Below are 20,747 nucleotides of genomic sequence, written 5' to 3' on the forward strand. Positions count from 1 at the left end.
CCATTAACTAAGACTTTTTCCCAAATGAACTCTTAATTTGTGGCATATTAATGGTAAGTAGGATAGTTGTAGGATCAGAGATTCAGAATATGTGCTTCATAAATACTAATAAACAGCCAATATGACAATAATAGGCATGCTAACAACTAGTTATAATCGAGAATTGACCCCTATTCTGAAGTGTTTTTATCAACAAGGCCACGTTACATAAAGCAATACTCTACCCAAACATAAAAATTCTCTCATGAATTACTCTTGCCCACATTGTTGCAAATCTGCACTCATTTATTTCTTCTGTTGAACACAAAGAAATATATTTTTACTGTGAACTGTTCCTTTAATATGATATTTTCTTGTAATTAAACACTGATTCGCTGGGGCAAAGCATAAGGCTCTCCTGTTTTTGACAAGTGGTTGATGTCCAGGGCAACATCATATTGACTCCGGGAAAACATTTAAATCAACCAATCAGATTTCAGAAATAAGTTTAATATTCAAACCAGGCTTCTATTGCTTTTCACGTGTCATTTCCCTCTGATTTCAGGGGTAAGGTTTGGTGTGGGTTTAGGTTTTATTTATACAAATGTTGCCCTTAGGTCATCAACCACTTGGCAAAATCAGGTCGAGCAACGCATAATGTTCTGATCGTTTCGATTAAATTTCTAATTTCATGTTTAGAGGAAAGACCTGTATGAGGAAAGATGACTTTGCTTCAGTCTTAGATTTAATGTGTGATCAGGATGTTGGATTTCCAGTCAGTCGAGAAAATCTGACTGCGTGCAAGTGAAAGTAAAAGCTGGACAATGTGTGCAAAACAGAGCAGGGGTGTGGATCATTCACACACACACAAATGTTGGAACAGTAATGCAGTCAGACTCAAATTCAGTAACACTCGAGTCGAACGACTGGTGAAGGAACAATGTGTCTGACAAAGTGTCTTGATTTTTTCAAGTGTTGTTCTTCAGGGAAAAGAGCCGGCCAAAGTAAGTTGAATGATTGCTCTCAATGTTTTGAAAAACTAAAAGATTGTGGCTTGATTCAGTAAAGCATTCTATGAATGTGTAAACATATACATAATGTTATGTTTATAAGTATTCGTTTTGAACAATATTAGGTTGTTACTGTGATTGTTTTGATTTTTCAAATACTGCTGTGTTTGAAATTGTAGAAACGCCGCTTCGCATTGTTATGATTGGAAAAACTGGTGTTGGAAAAAGTGCTGTGGGAAACACCATTCTTGGAAAAAAAGCTTTTTTATCAGAACCTTCTGCAAACTCTGTTACCAGTGAATGCAAAAAAGAAAAGACGTACGGAATCCGTGTATCATTCGTTCTTTTCATATTCAATTGAGATTCCAAAATCGGAAAATTAAAAAACGGTTTGTTATTTCGTTATTCGTTTATAAATGTGATACCAAAAAACAAATAACGGGTCATTTTTCGTACTTTTGATTTAATGCTCAGATCAAAAATAGGAAATGAAATAAAGGGGACACGACAGATTTTGATTTTGAGATTTAATTTGTTCGATTTGGGTAAACCGGAAGTTATCTTCGTGTGTATGTGTTGCACTTGGAAGTTTGCCGCATTTGCAAAAAGTTAAAAGAAGCCTGAAAATCCTCAATCTTGCAGTGATTGACTAAGTAATTGTTTTTGTAATTTCGTATCGACACCATGGCCGTACTGGAATCATATGCTGATTTAATTAAAGACTTATTTGAAACTGTCAAGACACATAAAGAGATGTCAACTACGCTGCAGAAGATGGGTATCCAGCGAAGTTCTGCTACAAAATGCTACAATAAAAATATCTGCTTTTTGGCTAGATGTTAGTCATGAATACTGGGTATAACTCCAATGTAGAACGTCTAACGCACCCTCAAAGAACTCGAGATATGGCACCCCAAATTGTCCAATAACCCAAAAATGCTACAGTAAAACTGTTTTCTTGCATGACGGTAGACATCAAGACAAGGTGTAACCTAGCTGTGGAACTTTTAACGCACCATCAAAGACATACTTGTACAAAAACACAGTTCTGTGTCAAAGTTTACTTAAATATATATACATGTAACTACATAGCAGTAATATAATGTGTGTATAATGCACTGGCTAAGACCAACAAGAGTATAATAAATTGTATAAGAACAATGGATCAGTAAAAAATTAGAATAAGCTTTATTTTCAAATTGTGCACACAAAGACAAGCAACGTGTTGTGGTTTCAGGAGCTCAGAATGAAAAAATACAGTATAGACAAACAAAGGAAATAGAAAAAATAAATATATAGAATAAAAACAGTTAATTATATATATGCAAAGTATAACAAAACGGTGTATACTATGTTTTTTTTACAAATATACACGTAAATTACTCATGCATAAACCGTACTGCATGTTCTGCACCAGAATATTGCACTTTCAAACATGTAGGTACTTTTGGATTCGATTAATATTCATGGTGGACATAGGCTGCCTAAAAAAACTGTTCGATCAAAGTAATATAGAGAATGTTAAGGGGAGTGGGTGATGGAGGTTCCACGTGAAGTTCACGGTCATCTCAAGGGGCATTCAGCAGGTCATGACTTAGACAGCGAGCAGCAGCCCATCCTCTGTGCACTCTCTCTCACACACGCACGCAGGCAGGCACAGACACACGCCAACAGACACACACACACGCGCGCGCACACAGAAACACACACACAAAAAAGTTTTTATTTTAAAAACGTAAAAGAAGAGAAACGCGAGATGGTCCCTAAGAAGCTAAGCGTGAATAAGAAACTGCGAATAAGAAGCTGGATTCAGCCTCGTCTCATTTCAGAACTTCGCTGGATACCCATCTTCTGCAGCGTAGTTGACATCTCTTTATGTGTCCTGACAGTTTCAAATAAGTCTTTAATTAAATCAGCATATGATTCCAGTGCGGCCAGGGTGTCGATACGAAATTACAAAAAAAATTAAAGCTGCAAGCAGCATTTAGCGGGTTCGAGCAGTCTAAGGCCTCTATTGGCCTTGCCATTGTCAACTAGGCTCAGGAATGGCACCGTAACAAATCCACAACGAATGACACTCTTCCACACCAAGAAATATGACAGAAACGGTTGGTAACTTTTAATACAGACCATGCATGCGTACACTCGTATGCAAAAACGGGCGTAAACCGATAATACCTAAGGGACGAGTGCAATAAACCAATTCTCATGTCTCTATGATGATTTGTTGCAGAGATAGAGATCTTGCTAAACGGTTGCTAAGCTAACCTGTTCGGTTGCCATGGGTGTCATTTAATACCTGTCAATTCATAACACATTAAACCACAGGTCAAACGAACCAAGCCCCGTGTCTTTATAATATTCTACTGCAGAGATGTAGGTCTGGCTAGACGATTGCAAAAAATAATCTGTTTGGTTGCTAAGGGCGTGGCTTGGCAGCTGTCAATTGATAAAGAATGAAGCCATTAGCAAAACAAAGCAACTCCTGTGTCTCTAAAACATTCTATTGCACATATATAGGTCTTTTTTTTAATACAATGCACATTCTTCAAAATAGCTTATTTTGTGTTCTGAAGAATTGATAAAAAAAATACGACCAATTTACATTGATAATTGATTCACATTCATGGTCTGCAACAATATTCCAGAAGACCTTGCCATTTAACTGATGCTTATTTGGTTGAGTCTGGTGACTCTGAAGGCCACTGGAGTACAGTGAGCTTATTGTCATGTTCAAGAAACCAGTTTGAGATCATTTGAGCTTTCTGATATGGTCCATTTTTTACTGCTGGAAGTAGCCATCAAAACATGGACTTGGTTGGCAACAATCCTCAGGTGGTATGTGTTATCTAATATATCCCATACCATATATCCAATTGTTTCTCCATTTTGATGCTCGGTTTGAACTTCAGCAAGTGTGTTTACCACGTCTGGATGCCAAAATGGATTGAGTTTATGCTATGTGACTGGCTGATTAGCAATTTGATTAGCATATGATGTATTTATTAAAGACAAGTTTAAAATAGTAATTTTAAATGTATGATATTTCACCTTTTTGACTGTTGTGAAGGCATGCCTCTTCCGATAAGAATCACATGTTGCATGCTTGTTTTGTGTCATAATATGTATAATAGTACTTAATGGCAAGTCAGTTGGATTAATTATTAAGGAGTAGCGACCTTCACCGTACTCGTTTCACGCTAATATAATAAAGGACCCTGTTATGGTCACAAAACAAAAAAAACTCAACATGTTTTTGATGATTATTGACCTAGAGAGTCCAGAGAAATGCACTGTGGTGGAAATTTTGAAATTGCTTGAAAATCCTTGAACAAGTTTGCAAAAGTAGGTTTTTTACATCATCACCAATAAATCACAAACCATTTGATAGAAATTAATGGTTCAAGAGGCAAAGTTGTTATGAATGAGGAGATCTATCGTTTGATATCAATAGTTTGTTTATTAGTCAAATGTCACGTGACACACCGTTGTCTAGGCCCTCAAAAGACATGTACATTTAGCCATTTTTACAATTATAGCGCCACCTAGTATCCAAACGCCACCTTCCTTTGTATGTGACCTTGGAGTGATGGTCTACACATATCATCTGAGCCCCATGATGATATGTTAAGCCGTTCTGGATTTATGGCCATTTTAATGTGATAGGCTCAGACCATTTTAAGTTTTGGCGTCCCTAAGCAGCGGTGAAAGAAAAATTTCAACTTTTTTTCAATGATTATTTACATTCACACTCCACAGAAGTCATCTGCATTGGTTTGGTTCCGATCGGTTGAAAAACCAGGAACTAGTTCGCGAAAGTAGGTTTTTGACATCATCAGCGATAACTCACGAACCGTTTGATCGATAGAAGTTGTTCCAGAGGCAAAGTTGCTCAGAATGAAGAGTACTATCATATTATAACCATAGTTTGGGTAAATGTCAAATATCACGTGATACACAGTTGTGCATGCACTCCAAAAGCGCTATTACGCCCCCCGGTGGCCGAATAAGTTCATGTTTCTTACACACCGTCAGGACCATGAGACAAATAAGCCCAGTGAGTGGCGTTTTGATCGGCCTCCGTTAACCCGGCGTAATGAGTGCTCAAACTTCATCGACCAATGGCGGCCATGTTTTTTGATATACGCCAATGTCCATTTAGATATTTATGTAGAATGAGACAAAGACACACCATACCAAATAATAAGTCAATCGGGCAAACTGTTGCGTAGTTATAGCCATTTTCTAGCTCATTCAAATTATAGCGCCATCTAGTGGCCAAACGCCACTGTTTTTTTATTGTGACCCCGGACTGAGGGTCTACACATGTGTTCCAAGCCCCATGAAGATATCTCAAACAGTTCAGGAGTTATGGCCATTTTAGCTAAATATGTTACTTCCGGTTTGGATGTTTTAGCGCCACCTAGCGACCGTGAATTGAAAATTGAACTTTTTTTTAATAATTATTCATATTCACACTCCACAGAACGCATCAGCGTTGGTTTGGTTCCAATAGGGCAAAAATCCAGGGACTAGTTCATTTTTTTTTTTTTCATAAAATGCTAATTAGCGAAAAATCTATAATGGCGGAAATGAAATCGGAGATATACGTTTTTTAAGTTTTGAGCCAGTGATTACACTGATATAAGACACTTGGGTGTGCGACAAACGGTTTCGGAGAAACAAGCGCAAACGCGTTTGGTATTGCTATAGCGCCACCTATGGGTCGATATGGCTGGCTCCGTGTTTCTGAGTAGCGACAAGGACTACTACCATCTGACCAAGTCTCAGCTCTGTCGGCCTTACGGTTTGGGCTGCAGTATCAGTTTTATGGCAGAATAATAATAAGAAGAAGAATTAAAGCTGCAAGCAGCATTTAGCGGGTTCGAGCAGTCTAAGGCCTCTATTGGCCTTGCCATTGTCAACTAGGCTCAGGAATGGCACCGTAACAAATCCACAACGAATGACACTCTTCCACACCAAGAAATATGACAGAAACGGTTGGTAACTTTTAATACAGACCATGCATGCGTACACTCGTATGCAAAAACGGGCGTAAACCGATAATACCTAAGGGACGAGTGCAATAAACCATTTCTCATGTCTCTATGATGATTTGTTGCAGAGATAGAGATCTTGCTAAACGGTTGCTAAGCTAACCTGTTCGGTTGCCATGGGTGTCAATTAATACCTGTCAATTAATAACACATCAAACCACAAGTCAAACGAACCAAGCCCCGTGTCTTTATAATATTCTACTGCAGAGATGTAGGTCTGGCTAGACGATTGCAAAAAATAATCTGTTTGGTTGCTAAGGGCGTGGCTTGGCAGCTGTCAATTGATAAAGAATGAAGCCATTAGCAAAACAAAGCAACTCCTGTGTCTCCAAAACATTCTATTGCACATATATAGGTCTTTTTTTTAATACAATGCACATTCTTCAAAATAGCTTATTTTGTGTTCTGAAGAATTGATAAAAAAATACGACCAATTTAAATAGATAATTGATTCACATTCATGGTCTGCAACAATATTCCAGAAGACCTTGCCATTTAAGTGATGCTTATTTGGTTGAGTCTGGTGACTCTGAAGGCCATTGGAGTACAGTGAGCTCATTGTCATGTTCAAGAAACCAGTTTGAGATCATTTGAGCTTTCTGACATGGTCGATTTTTTTTACTGCTGGAAGTAGCCATCAAAACATGGACATGGTTGGCAACAATCCTCAGGTGGTATGTGTTATCTAATATATCCCATACCATATATCCAATTGTTTCTCCATTTTGATGCTCGGTTTGAACTTCAGCAAGTGTTTACCACGTCTAGAAGCCAAAATGGATTGAGTTTATGCTATGTGACTGGCTAATTAGCAATTTGACTAGCAAATGATGTATTTATTAAAGACAAGTTTAAAATAGTAATTTTAAATGTATGATATTTCACCTTTTTGACTTTTGTGAAGGCATGCCTCTTCCGATAAGAATCACATGTTGCATGCTTGTTTTGTGTCATAATATGTATAATAGTACTTAATGGCAAGTCAGTTGGATTATTTCTTAAGGAGTAGCGACCTATAACATACTCGTTTCACGCTAATATAATAAAGCACCCTGTTATGGTCACAAAACTAAAAAATACTCAACATATTTTTGATGATTATTGACCTAGAGAGTCCAAAGAAATGTACTGTGGTGGAAATTTTGAAATTGCTTGAAAATCCTTGAACAAGTTAGCAAAAGTAGGTTTTTTACATCATAACCAATAAGTCACAAACAATTTGATAGACATCAATGGTTCAAGAGGCAAAGTTGTTATGAATAAGGAGATCTATCGTTTGATATGAATAGTTTTTGTATTAGTCAAATGTCACGTGACACAGAGTTGTCTAGGCCACCAAAAGACATGTACATTTAGCCATTTTTACTGTTATAGCACCACCTAGTGTCCAAACGCCATGTTATTTTGTATTGGACCTCGGAGTGATGATCTACATATATTTCCCGAGGCATATGATGATATGTTAAGCCGTTCTGGATTTATGGCCATTTAAATGTGATAGGCTCCACCCATTCTTTTATTTTGGCGCCCCTAAGCGACCGTGAAAGGAAATTTCTACTTTTTTTCAATAATTATTTACAAACACTTCCCACAGAAGTCATCTGCATTGTTTTGGTTCCGATCGGTCGAAAATCCAACGACTAGTTTGCGAAGGTAGGTTTTTGACCTCATCAGCGATAACTCACAAACTATTCGATTGACAGAAGTTGTTCCAGAGGCAAAGTTGCTCAGATAGAAGAGTACTATCCTATGATACCAATAGTTTCTGTATATGTCAAATGTCACGTGATACACAATTGTTTAAGCACTCCTAAAGCGTTATTTCGCCCCCCGGTGGCCGAATGAGTTCACATTTCTTACAGACCTTAAAGACCATGAGACGAATAAGCCCAGCGAGCGTTGTTTTGTTCGGCCTCCGTTAACCCGGTCTAATAAGTGCTCAAACTTCATTGGCCAATGGCGGCCATGTTTTTTAAGATACGCCAATGTCCTTTTAGATATTCATGTAGAATGAGACAAAGACACACCATACCAAATAATAAGTCAATCGGGCAAACTGTTGCGTAGTTATGGCCATTTTGTAGCTCATCCAAATTATAGCGCCACCTAGTGGCCAAACGCAGGATTCTTTTTACTGTGACCCCGGATTGAGGGTCTACACATATGTTCCAAGCCCCATGAAGATATCTCAAACAGTTCAGGAGTTATGGCCATTTTAGTTCAATATGTTACTTCCGTTTTGGACATTTTTGCGCCCTCTAGCGATGGGGGATGAAAATTTCAACTTTTTTTTAATAATTATTCATATTCACACTCCACAGAACTCATCAGCGTTGGTTTGGTTCCAATAGGGCAAAAATCCAGGGACTAGTTCATTTTTTATTTTTTTCATAAAATGCTAATTAGCGAAAAAATTTGCATACCGGAAATGAATTCGGAGATATACATTTTTTAAGTTTTGAGCCAGTGATTACTCTGATATAAAATACTTGGGTGTGCAACAAACGGTTTAGGAGTAACATGCGTAAACGCGTTTTTTATCGCTGTAGCGCCACCTATGGGTCGATTTGGCTGGCTCCGTGTATCTGAGTAGCGACAAGGACTACAACCATCTGACCAAGTCTCAGCCCTGTCGGCCTTACGGTTTGGGCTGCAGTATCAGTTCTAGGGAAGAAGTATAATAATAATTAAAGCTGCAAGCAGCATTTAGCGGGTTCGAGCAGTCTAAGGCCTCTATTGGCCTTGCCATTGTCAACTAGGCTCAGGAATGGCACCGTAACAAATCCACAACGAATGACACTCTTCCACACCAAGAAATATGACAGAAACGGTTGGTAACTTTTAATACAGACCATGCATGCGTACACTCGTATGCAGAAATGGGCGTAAACCGATAATACCTAAGGGACGAGTGCAATAAACCATTTCTCATGTCTCTATGATGATTTGTTGCAGAGATAGAGATCTTGCTAAACGGTTGCTAAGCTAACCTGTTCGGTTGCCATGGGTGTCAATTAATACCTGTCAATTAATAACACATCAAACCACAAGCCAAACGAACCAAGCCCCGTGTCTTTATAATATTCTACTGCAGAGATGTAGGTCTGGCTAGACGATTGCAAAAAATAATCTGTTTGGTTGCTAAGGGCGTGGCTTGGCAGCTGTCAATTGATAAAGAATGAAGCCATTAGCAAAACAAAGCAACTCCTGTGTCTCTAAAACATTCTATTGCAACTATATAGGTCTTTTTTTTAATACAATGCACATTCTTCAAAATAGCTTATTTTGTGTTCTGAAGAATTGATAAAAAAAATACGACCAATTTAAATAGATAATTGATTCACATTCATGGTCTGCAACAATATTCCAGAAGACCTTGCCATTTAAGTGATGCTTATTTGGTTGAGTCTGGTGACTCTGAAGGCCATTGGAGTACAGTGAGCTTATTATCATGTTTAAGAAACCAGTTTGAGATCATTTGAGCTTTCTGACATGGTCCATTTTTTACTGCTGGAAGTAGCCATCAAAACATGGACATGGTTGGCAACAATCCTCAGGTGGTATGTGTTATCTAATATATCCCATACCATATATCCAATTGTTTCTCCATTTTGATGCTCGGTTTGAACTTCAGCAAGTGTGTTTACCACGTCTAGAAGCCAAAATGGATTGAGTTTATGCTATGTGACTGGCTGATTAGCAATTTGATTAGCAAATGATGTATTTATTAAAGACAAGTTTAAAATAGTAATTTTAAATGTATGATATTTCACCTTTTTGACTGTTGTGAAGGCATGCCTCTTCCGATAAGGATCACATGTTGCATGCTTGTTTTGTGTCATAATATGTATAATACTACTTAATGGCAAGTCAGTTGGATTAATTATTAAGGAGTAGCGACCTTCACCGTACTCGTTTCACGCTAATATAATAAAGGACCCTGTTATGGTCACAAAACAAAAAAAACTCAACATGTTTTTGATGATTATTGACCTAGAGAGTCCAGAGAAATGTACTGTGGTGGAAATTTTGAAATTGCTTGAAAATCCTTGAACAAGTTTGCAAAAGTAGGTTTTTTACATCATCACCAATAACTCACAAACCATTTGATAGACATCAATGGTTCAAGAGGCAAAGTTGTTATGAATGAGGAGATCTATCGTTTGATATCAATAGTTTGTGTATTAGTCAAATGTCACGTGACACACCGTTGTCTAGGCCACCAAAAGACATGTACATTTAGCCATTTTTACTATTATAGCGCCACCTAGTGTCCAAACGCCACGTTATTTTGTATGTGACCTCGGAGTGATGGTCTACATATATTTCCCGAGGCATATGATGATATGTTTAGCTTTTCTGGATTTATGGCCATTTAAATGTGATAGGCTCCAACCATTTTTTTATTTTGGCGCCCCTAAGCGACCGTGAAAGGAAATTTTAACTTTTTTTCAATAATTATTTACAAACACTTCCCAAAGAAGTCATCTGCATTGTTTTGGTTCCGATCGGTCGAAAATCCAACGACTAGTTCGCGAAAGTAGGTTTTTGACATCATCAGCAATAACTCACGAACCGTTCGATCGATAGAAGTTGTTCCAGAGGCAAAGTTGCTCAGAATGAAGAGTACTATCATATGATACCAATAGTTTCTGTATATGTCAAATGTCACGTGATACACAATTGTTTAAGCACTCCTAAAGCGTTATTTCGCCCCCCGGTGGCCGAATGAGTTCACATTTCTTACAGACCTTAAAGACCATGAGACGAATAAGCCCAGCGAGCGACGTTTTGTTCGGCCTCCGTTAACCCGGTCTAATAAGTGCTCAAACTTCATTGGCCAATGGCGGCCATGTTTTTTAAGATACGCCAATGTCCTTTTAGATATTCATGTAGAATGAGACAAAGACACACCATACCAAATAATAAGTCAATCGGACAAACTGTTGCGTAGTTATGGCCATTTTCTAGCTCATTCAAATTATAGCGCCACCTAGTGGCCAAACGCAGCATTTTTTTTACCTTGACCCCGGATTGAGGGTTTACACATATGTTCCAAGCCCCATGAAGATATCTCAAACAGTTCAGGAGTTATGGCCATTTTAGTTCAATATGTTACTTCCGTTTTGGACATTTTTGCGCCCTCTAGCGATGGGGGATGAAAATTTCAACTTTTTTTTAATAATTATTCATATTCACACTCCACAGAACTCATCAGCGTTGGTTTGGTTCCGATAGGGCAAAAATCCAGGGACTAGTTCATTTTTAATTTTTTTCATAAAATGCTAATTAGCGAAAAAATTTGCATACCGGAAATGAAATCGGAGATATACGTTTTTTAAGTTTTGAGCCAGTGATTACTCTGATATAAAACACTTGGGTGTGCGACAAACGGTTTAGGAGTAACAAGCGTAAACGCGTTTTTTATCGCTGTAGCGCCACCTATGGGTCGATTTGGCTGGCTCCGTGTATCTGAGTAGCGACAAGGACTACTACCATCTGACCGAGTCTCAGCTCTGTCGGCCTTACGGTTTGGGCTGCAGTATCAGTTCTAGGGAAGAAGTATAATAATAATAAATATAGCTGCAAGCAGCAATCATCGGGTTCGAGCAGTCTAAGGGGACTAAGGTCGACTGCCTTCGCTGACTACGGTCAGGAATCGGACCATAACACATCCGCAAGGGATGACACTTACCCATAACCAGAAAAATGAAAGAAATGGTCATCAACGGTTAATAGAGACCACGCATGCTTACACTCATATGCAAAAACAGGTGTAAACCGATAATACCTGAGGGGCGAGTGAAATTAACCAATTCTCATGTCTCTACGATGTTCAGTTCCAGAGATATAGGTCTAGCTTAATGGTTGCTAAGTTAACATGTTTAGTTGCTATGGATGTGGCATGGCACCTGCCATACATTATGATAGACGTGTATAAAAAAAGCTTAAGACTTATGGCCAGGAGCATCTTAAATAGATACATTGATTCCCATTCATAATAGTCTAGAATGCCGTGCCATTTAAATTGTGTTTATTTTGTACACACATTATACAGTATATCCCATTTTGATGTAAGGTTTGAACTTCAGGAAGTCATGTTTACCATGTCTAAATGCATTGAGTTGCTGCCATGTGACTGGCTTAGTAGCAATTTGGGTTTACATGCAATTAAACTGGTGTACCTAATAAAGGTGTGTTGTATATATATATATATATATATCAACACAGCATCATAAAAGCAGCCAGACATGTGCTGTATTTATAGATGTGTAATTATGGAGCAACGTTTAATGTGTAATACATTTTATTTCTAACACTGTCTTCCTGTGAGACACATTTCATTCCACACACATGCACAGTCTCGATCACACATGACACACAGAACTATACAGTACATGCACACTCTTATTATACAGAGAGACATAATATCCATAAATACACACATTGTGATCTGGTGACTCTAAAAAAGCCATTGAAATTAATTATATTTCACTTTTTTGTCTGTTATGAAGGCATGCCTCTTCCGATGACCTTCACATTTTGCATGCTTTTTTTGTGTCATAATATGTATAATAGTACTATATGGCAAGTCAGTTGGATTATTCATTAAGGAGCAGCAAGCTTTCAGGTAGACTTTTGAGGTTAATATAATAAAGGACTCTGTTATGGTCACATTTATGAAAAAGTTCAACATGTCCTTGATCATAAATTATCTAGAGAGTCCAGAGAATTGTACTGTGGTGAAAATTTGGAAATTGCTTGAAAGACCTAAAATTAGTATGCAAAAGTACGTCTTTAACATCATCACCAATAACTTGCGAACTGTTTGATTGACATCAATGGATCAAGAGGCAAAGTTGTTCTGAATGAGGAGAACTATCATATGATTATATTAGTTTGTGTAAATGACAAATGTCACGTGATACACAACTGCTTAAGCAATGAAATACGCAACAATTTTACCATTTTTACTGTTATAGCGCCACCTAGTGTGCAAATGCCACGTTATTTTGTAGGTGAACTTGGAGTGATGGTATACACATATTTCCCGAGCCCCATGATGATATGTTAAGCCGTTCTGGATTTATGGCCATTTAAATGTGATAGGCTCCTCCCATTTTTAAATTTGGCCGCCCCTAAGGGACCGTGAAAGGAAATTTCTGCTTTTTTTCGATAATTATTTACAATCACTCTCCACAGAAGTCATCTGCATTGTTTTGGTTCCGTTAAGTCGAAAAACCAACGACTAGTTCGCGAAAGTAGGTTTTAGACATCATCTGCGATAACTCACAAATCGTTTAATCGACAGAAGTGGTTCAAGAGGCAAAGTTGCTCAGAATAAGGAGAGCTATCATATGATAACATTAGTTTGGGTATATGTCAAATGTCACGTGATACACAATGGTTTAAGCACTCCTAAAGCGTTATTTCGCCCCCCGGTGGCCAAATGAGTTCATATTTCTTACAGACCTTAAGGACTGTGAGACAAATAATCCCAGCGAGTGTCGTTTTGATCGGCCTCAGTTAACTCGGTGTAATTAGCGCTCAAACTTCATTGGCCAATGGCGGCCATGTTTTTTGAGATACGCCAATGTCCTTTGAGATATTCATGTAGCATGAGACAAAGACCCACCATACCACATATCAAGTCAATCGGGCAAAGGGTTGCGTAGTTATAGCCATTTTCTAGCTCATTCAAATTATAGCGCCACCTAGTGGCCAAATGCCGCAGTTTTTTTATTGTGACCCCGGACTGAGAGTCTACACATATTTTCCAAGCCCCATGAACATATCTCAAACAGTTCACGAGTTAGGGCCATTTTAGTTAAATATGTTACTTCCGGTTTGGACGTTTTAGCGCCACATAGCGGCCGTGAATTGAAAATTCAACTTTTTTTTGATAATTATTTACATTCACACTCATCAGAACTCATCAGCGTTGGTTTGGTTCCGATCGGGCAAAAATCCAGGGACTAGTTCATTTTTAATTTTTTTCATAAAATGCAAATTAGCGAAAAAATTTGCATACCGGAAATGAAATCGGAGATATACGTTTTTTAAGTTTTGAGCCAATGATTACACTGATATAAAACACTTGAGTGTGCGACAAACGGTTTAGGGGTTACGTGCGCAAACGCGCCTTTCATCGCTGTAGCGCCACCTATGGGCCGATTTGGCTGGCTCCCTGTATCTGAGTAGCGACAAGGACTACTACCATCTGACCAAGTCACAGCTCTGTCGGCTTTACGGTTTGGGCTGCACGATCACTTTTAGGGAAGAATAATAATAAGAAGAAGAAGAAGAAGAATAAAACCTACAAATACAATAGGTTTCTAGCCCTACGGGCTCGAACCCTAATTAAAGCTGCAAGCAGCATTTAGCGGGTTCGAGCAGTCTAAGGCCTCTATTGGCCTTGCCATTGTCAACTAGGCTCAGGAATGGCACCGTAACAAATCCACAACGAATGACACTCTTCCACACCAAGAAATATGACAGAAACGGTCGGTAACTTTTAATACAGACCATGCATGCTTACACTCGTATGCAAAAACGGGCGTAAACCGATAATACCTAAGGGACGAGTGCAATGAACCAATTCTCATGTCTCTACGATGATTTGTTGCAGAGATATAGATCTTGCTAAACGGTTGCTAAGCTAACCTGTTCGGTTGCCATGGGTGTGGAATAGCACCTGTCAATTAATAACACATCAAACCACAAGTCAAACGAACCAAGCCCCTTGTCTCTATAATATTCTACTGCAGAGATGTAGGTCTGGCTAGACGGTTGCAAAAAATAATCTGTTTGGTTGCTAAGGGTGTGGCTTGGCAGCTGTCAATTGATAAAGAACGAAGCCATAAGCAAAACAAAGCAACTCCTGTGTCTCTAAAACATTCCATGCACATATATAGGTCTTTTTTGTTAATACAATGCACATTCTTCAAAATAGCTCATTTTGTGTTCTGAAAAATTGATTAAAAAAAATAAGACCAATTTAAATAGATAATTGATTCACATTCATGGTCTGCAACAATATTCCAGAAGACCTTGCCATTTAACTGATGCTAATTTGGTTGAGTCTGGTGACTCTGAAGGCCATTGGAGTACAGTGAGCTCATTGTCATGTTCAAGAAACCAGTTTGAGATCATTTGAGCTTTCTGACATGGTCCATTTTTTACTGCTGGAAGTAGCCATCAAAACATGGACTTGGTTGGCAACAATCCTCAGGTGGTATGTGTTATCTAATATATCCCATACCATATATCCAACTGTTTCTCCATTTTGATGCTCGGTTTGAACTTCAGCAAGTGTGTTTACCACGTCTAGAAGCCAAAATGGATTGAGTTTATGCTATGTGACTGGCTGATTAGCAATTTGATTAGCAAATGATGTATTTATTAAAGACAAGTTTAAAATAGTAATTTTAAATGTATGATATTTCACCTTTTTGACTGTTGTGAAGGCATGCCTCTTCCGATAAGAATCACATGTTGCATGCTTGTTTTTTGTCATAATATGTATAATAGTACTTAATGGCAAGTCAGTTGGATTAATTATTAAGGAGTAGCGACCTTCACCGTACTCGTTTCACGCTAATATAATAAAGGACCCTGTTATGGTCACAAAACAAAAAAAACTCAACATGATTTTGATGATTATTGACCTAGAGAGTCCAGAGAAATGTACTGTGGTGGAAATTTTGAAATTGCTTGAAAATCCTTGAACAAGTTTGCAAAAGTAGTTTTTTTACATCATCACCAATAACTCACAAACCATTTGATAGACATCAATGGTTCAAGAGGCAAAGTTGTTATGAATGAGGAGATCTATCGTTTGATATCAATAGTTTGTTTATTAGTCAAATGTCACGTGACACACCGTTGTCTAGGCCACCAAAAGACATGTACATTTAGCCATTTTTAATATTATAGCGCCACCTAGTGTCCAAACGCCACGTTATTTTGTATGTGACCTCGGAGTGATGGTCTACATATATTTCCCGAGGCATATGATGATATGTTTAGCTGTTCTGGATTTAAGGCCATTTAAATGTGATAGGCTCCACCCATTCTTTTATTTTGGCGCCCCTAAGCAACCGTGAAAGGAAATTTCTACTTTTTTTCAATAAGTATTTACAAACACTTCCCACAGAAGTCATCTGCATTGTTGTGGTTCCGATCGGTCGAAAATCCAACGACTAGTTTGCGAAGGTAGGTTTTTGACCTCATCAGCGATTATTCACAAACTGTTCGATTGACAGAAGTTGTTCCAGAGGCAAAGTTGCTCAGAATGAAGAGTACTATCATATGATACCAATAGTTTCTGTATATGTCAAATGTCACGTGATACACAATTGTTATAGCACTCCTAAAGCGTTATTTCGCCCCCCGGTGGCCGAATGAGTTCACATTTCTTACAGACCTTAAAGACCATGAGACGAATAAGCCCAGCGAGCGTCGTTTTGTTCGGCCTCCGTTAACCCGGTCTAATAAGTGCTCAAACTTCATTGGCCAATGGCGGCCATGTTTTTTAGGATACGCCAATGTCCTTTTAGATATTCATGTAGAATGAGACAAAGACACACCATACCAAATAATAAGTCAATCGGGCAAACTGTTGCGTAGTTATAGCCATTTTCTAGCTCATTCAAATTATAGCGCCACCTAGTGGCCAAACGCCGCATTTTTTTTTATTGTGACCCCGGATTGAGGGTGTACACATATGTTAAAAGCCCCATGAAGATATCTCAAACAGTTAAGGAGTTATGGCCATTTTAGTTCAATATGTTACTTCCGTTTTGGACATTTTTGCGCCCTCTAGCGATGGGGGATGAAAATTTCAACTTTTTTTTAATAATTATTCATATTCACACTCCACAGAACTCATCAGCGTTGGTTTGGTTCCAATAGGGCAAAAATCCAGGGACTAGTTCATTTTTAATTTTTTTCATAAAATGCTAATTAGCGAAAAAATTTGCATACCGGAAATGAAATCAGAGATATACGTTTTTTAAGTTTTGAGCCAGTGATTACACTGATATAAGACACATGGGTGTGCGAAAAACGGTTTAGGAGTAACAAGCGTTAACGCGTTCGGCATCGCTGTAGCGCCACCTATGGGCCGATTTGGCTGGTTCCGTGTATCTGAGTAGCGACAAGGACTACAACCATCTGACCAAGTCTCAGCCCTGTCGGCCTTACGGTTTGGGCTGCAGTATCAGTTCTAGGGAAGAAGTATAATAATAATAATAAAACCAACAAATACAATAGGTTTCTAGCCCTTCGGGCTCGAACCCTAATAAAACCAACAAATACAATAGGTTTCTAGCCCTTCGGGCTCGAACCCTAATAATAAAACCAACAAATACAATAGGTTTCTAGCCCTTCGGGCTCGAACCCTAATTACTTAGTCAATCACTGCAAGATTGAGGGTTTTCAGGCTTCTTTTAACTGCAACACATACACACACGAAGATAACTTCCGGCTTACCCAAATCGAACAAATTCAATCTCAAAATCAAAATCTGTCGTGTCCCCTTTGTTTCATTTCCCATTTTTGATCTGAGCATTAAATCAAAAGTACGAAAAATGACCCGTTATTTGTTTTTTGGTATCACATTTATAAACGAATAACGAAATAACAAACCGTTTTTTAATTTTCAGATTTTGGAATCTCAATTGAATATGAAAAGAACGAATGATACACGGATTGTACGGCCAAAGAGACATTTATGTGATAGACACGCCTGGAGTTCTGGACACCAATGAAAATACAAAAGATCACATCAAAAGAGAAATCGTGAGATGCATTCAGGTGTCAGCACCAGGTCCTCACGCGTTTCTGCTGGTGATACAAATCGGCCGTTTCACAACCGAGGAGAAAAATTCTGTCCAAGCCCTTCAAGAGCTCTTTGGAGAAGAGGCTTCTAATTACATGATAGTGGTCTTCACTCATGGAGATCAGCTCAAGGGTCAGTCAATACAAGACTATGTGAGAAGTGGTCACGGAGAACTCCGTAGAGTCATCCAGAGCTGTGGGAGTAGATATGTTGTTTTTGACAACAATGACGTGACAAATCGATCTCAGGTGAAAATATTAATCGACAAGATAGATGAGATGGTGGCAGCCAATGGAGGAGAATGCTTTACTCAGGAAATGTATAAAGAAGCTGAAGAACTCATTCTACAACAGAATCTTGTGAGAGAAATGGCAGAGCTTCTGGAGTATGAATTTAGCTTCCTTGATGACCTTGATAAAAAAATGGCTCTTTTCCAAAAAATATTGCTTGGGAATAATTTGGAAAATTTTGGGATTGACGATCGAGGTTTATAAATGTCATAAACGATGAAATGTTTGGCATCTAGCTCCATATTTTCTTATTTTCACATCGCGGTGTGATGGAATACTGTTCTGGAAAATGTGTTGAGGCATTGCAATAGTAATACATCAATTATTTTTCACTCATTGTTCTCTACACTATAAAAACAACTAGGTTTACTTCGTTTTTTTGTTGTTTTATTTGTCCAAGTTTCTTAAATTTACTTTAAAAGACTGAAAACACAAAACAATTAACACAAAAAATGAGTGCGTGCATTACTTGTTTTCTCCAGTGGAGTTATCTGGGTTTGTCCCTTTATTCTTTTCTACATATTATATTATACTTCCTGTTACTAAGATGTTTTCGCTCTCTTCATGCCTTTCATCAACATGCTTTGTCTTAACACATTCTCACTCAAGTGTGGTAGTTTCATTTTAGCATGAATAATGTTACCAAACATACAGTATTACAAAAACCTTTAGAGGTTGTAAATGAATATGTCACTTTGTTTGTTAAGGCACAGTTTCACTTTGTTTGAAAGACTTTACCTGGTATATCTACACTACAAGTTTTGCTAATGTGTAATGAGAGTTGATTTATGCAAAAATATTGGTAACACTGTAGTATAGGGTTCAATTCTTACTATTAAGTTATTATTAGCATGCCTATTATTGGCATATTGGCTGTTTATTCTTCACTTACAAAGGACATATTCTGCATGACCATACTATACATCCCTGATCCTATCCAATCCCTGAAGATAATAACTACCTTACTCACTATTAATAAACCAAATTATCAGTTAATTGGGGGAAAAGTAATAGTTTATGGTTTGTTAATAACGAAAATTGACCCCTATGCTGAAGTGTGACCATATTAAAATATGTTTAATATATCCTTAATTAATGTTTAATTAAAAATGTAAATGCAATTAATCCAGTTAATCCAGGCTCTGGACTGTTATGTATTCTTTTGAGATAATGATTTTATCTGTGTTCTGTAAATGGGCTGTGAATATTTTTTTGCCGATATTGTTGCAAAATAAAATCTTATCATGCAAAGCACATTCATTGCGCAATAATCATTATCACGGATAAAAAGTCCTGCAAAACAACTGGTGCATTGATTTTATTAAGTCTTATCATTAAATAAATGCTCCTATAAAAGTCTCCCTATAAACATTACTTTGCACTGATTTTGAAATGAAACTGGCAGCAGATTGACACCTGAAGAGGAGGAGTTAACGAATGCTCCGCCCAACCTGTCAAATTTATGTCATTTTAGATGGATAGTCATTTCAGCGCAGAAGTGCATTTTCAGATTTTATTTGAAGATTATAAATGCACATTAATTTTTACAAGAAAATGAGTCACATTTATAAGCTATTTACTATAAACCCTGCAATATTTCATGAAAAAATAAGAACTGTCATTTTTTACTTCACTCTGATTTTAAAGAGGTGCTTCGCGGAATTAACAATTTAGCCTATTTCTACATTCCAATAATAAGCTTACTGTTCTCAACGTATCTTAATTGTTTTGTAGTTTTTGTTCAAACTTTAATCAATACAGTGATGTCTTTTGTCATGGAGTAAAGTGGGATACTTTGCATTTTGACATTACATTTACTTTTATCCAAAGCGATTTATATTGCATTTGTACACGAGTATGTGCAATCCCTGAGATCAAACCCTTGACATTGCTAGTGCCAATCACTGAGCTAAGGGAAAGCCAACTTTCTTGAATGAACTTTCTGAACGGCTAAGGTTGTTTAACTGGCTCTTGGTTATGAACCATGCTGTTTAAACAGATTATTTGCAGATTATATTTTCTAAATGTATGGAGAGTTTGGTTCCAAAATGAGGTAACTCTGTTTCTAAAAATCATGTTTTTTATTGTGCATTCCAATTAATATCAATAAAACTGCAGTTTTTTTATTAAAGCCATAAAAAAAACAACTAACACAAGAAATTTTGATAACATAATAAAAAACATGATTTTTGTAAAATATAAAGGCATTTAACTACTTATGAGATGTAAGACAACAAGGATTGAGATATGAAGACACTGTTGTATGATCTGCTCAAGAGATTTTTGTGTTCACATCATGTTAAGATAAATCATTTATACTACAAACTATAAGCAAAACAATCTGCCAGTGGGTTAAGAAGAATTCATTCTTAAGAAAAGAGTAAATTCAAGTTTATTCTTTACCCCATACACATATGTTTTTGCTTGTTTGAAACAGAAACCTATTTCTTATATTTTCTTTCATAAAGCAAGACTAAATGTCTGAAATCATTTACATTGTCAAGTTAATTTTGATTTAAGAAGTATAAGATATTTGTGCAAGAAAATAAGACATAAAATGCTTTGTAAT

At 37.5% G+C, this 20,747-nt stretch overlaps 1 protein-coding gene across 1 annotated transcript; it reads left to right on the top strand.

Annotated features, from left to right (window-relative positions):
* Positions 1 to 852: 852 nt before the first annotated feature.
* Positions 853 to 19,823, top strand: LOC130412298 (GTPase IMAP family member 7-like). Its single transcript, XM_056737547.1, has 3 exons — positions 853 to 983; positions 1,169 to 1,307; positions 17,761 to 19,823. The coding sequence occupies exons 1-3, from the start codon at positions 920 to 922 to the stop codon at positions 18,380 to 18,382; spliced, it is 825 nt and encodes a 274-aa protein (XP_056593525.1). The 5' UTR covers positions 853 to 919; the 3' UTR covers positions 18,383 to 19,823.
* Positions 19,824 to 20,747: the final 924 nt, after the last annotated feature.

Source organism: Triplophysa dalaica, chromosome 22 (assembly GCF_015846415.1).
Source record: "Triplophysa dalaica isolate WHDGS20190420 chromosome 22, ASM1584641v1, whole genome shotgun sequence".
Lineage (NCBI taxonomy): Eukaryota > Metazoa > Chordata > Actinopteri > Cypriniformes > Nemacheilidae > Triplophysa > Triplophysa dalaica.

Bases quoted from the DNA above. Each gene is read 5' to 3' on its own strand.
- LOC130412298 (XM_056737547.1), top strand. From the start codon at position 920: ATGTGTCTGACAAAGTGTCTTGATTTTTTCAAGTGTTGTTCTTCAGGG. The intron at 984-1,168 runs GTAAGTTGAATG...TTGAAATTGTAG, and splicing joins AGGGAAAAGAGCCGGCCAAA to AAACGCCGCTTCGCATTGTT. The intron at 1,308-17,760 runs GTACGGAATCCG...GATACACGGATT, and splicing joins GAATGCAAAAAAGAAAAGAC to GTACGGCCAAAGAGACATTT.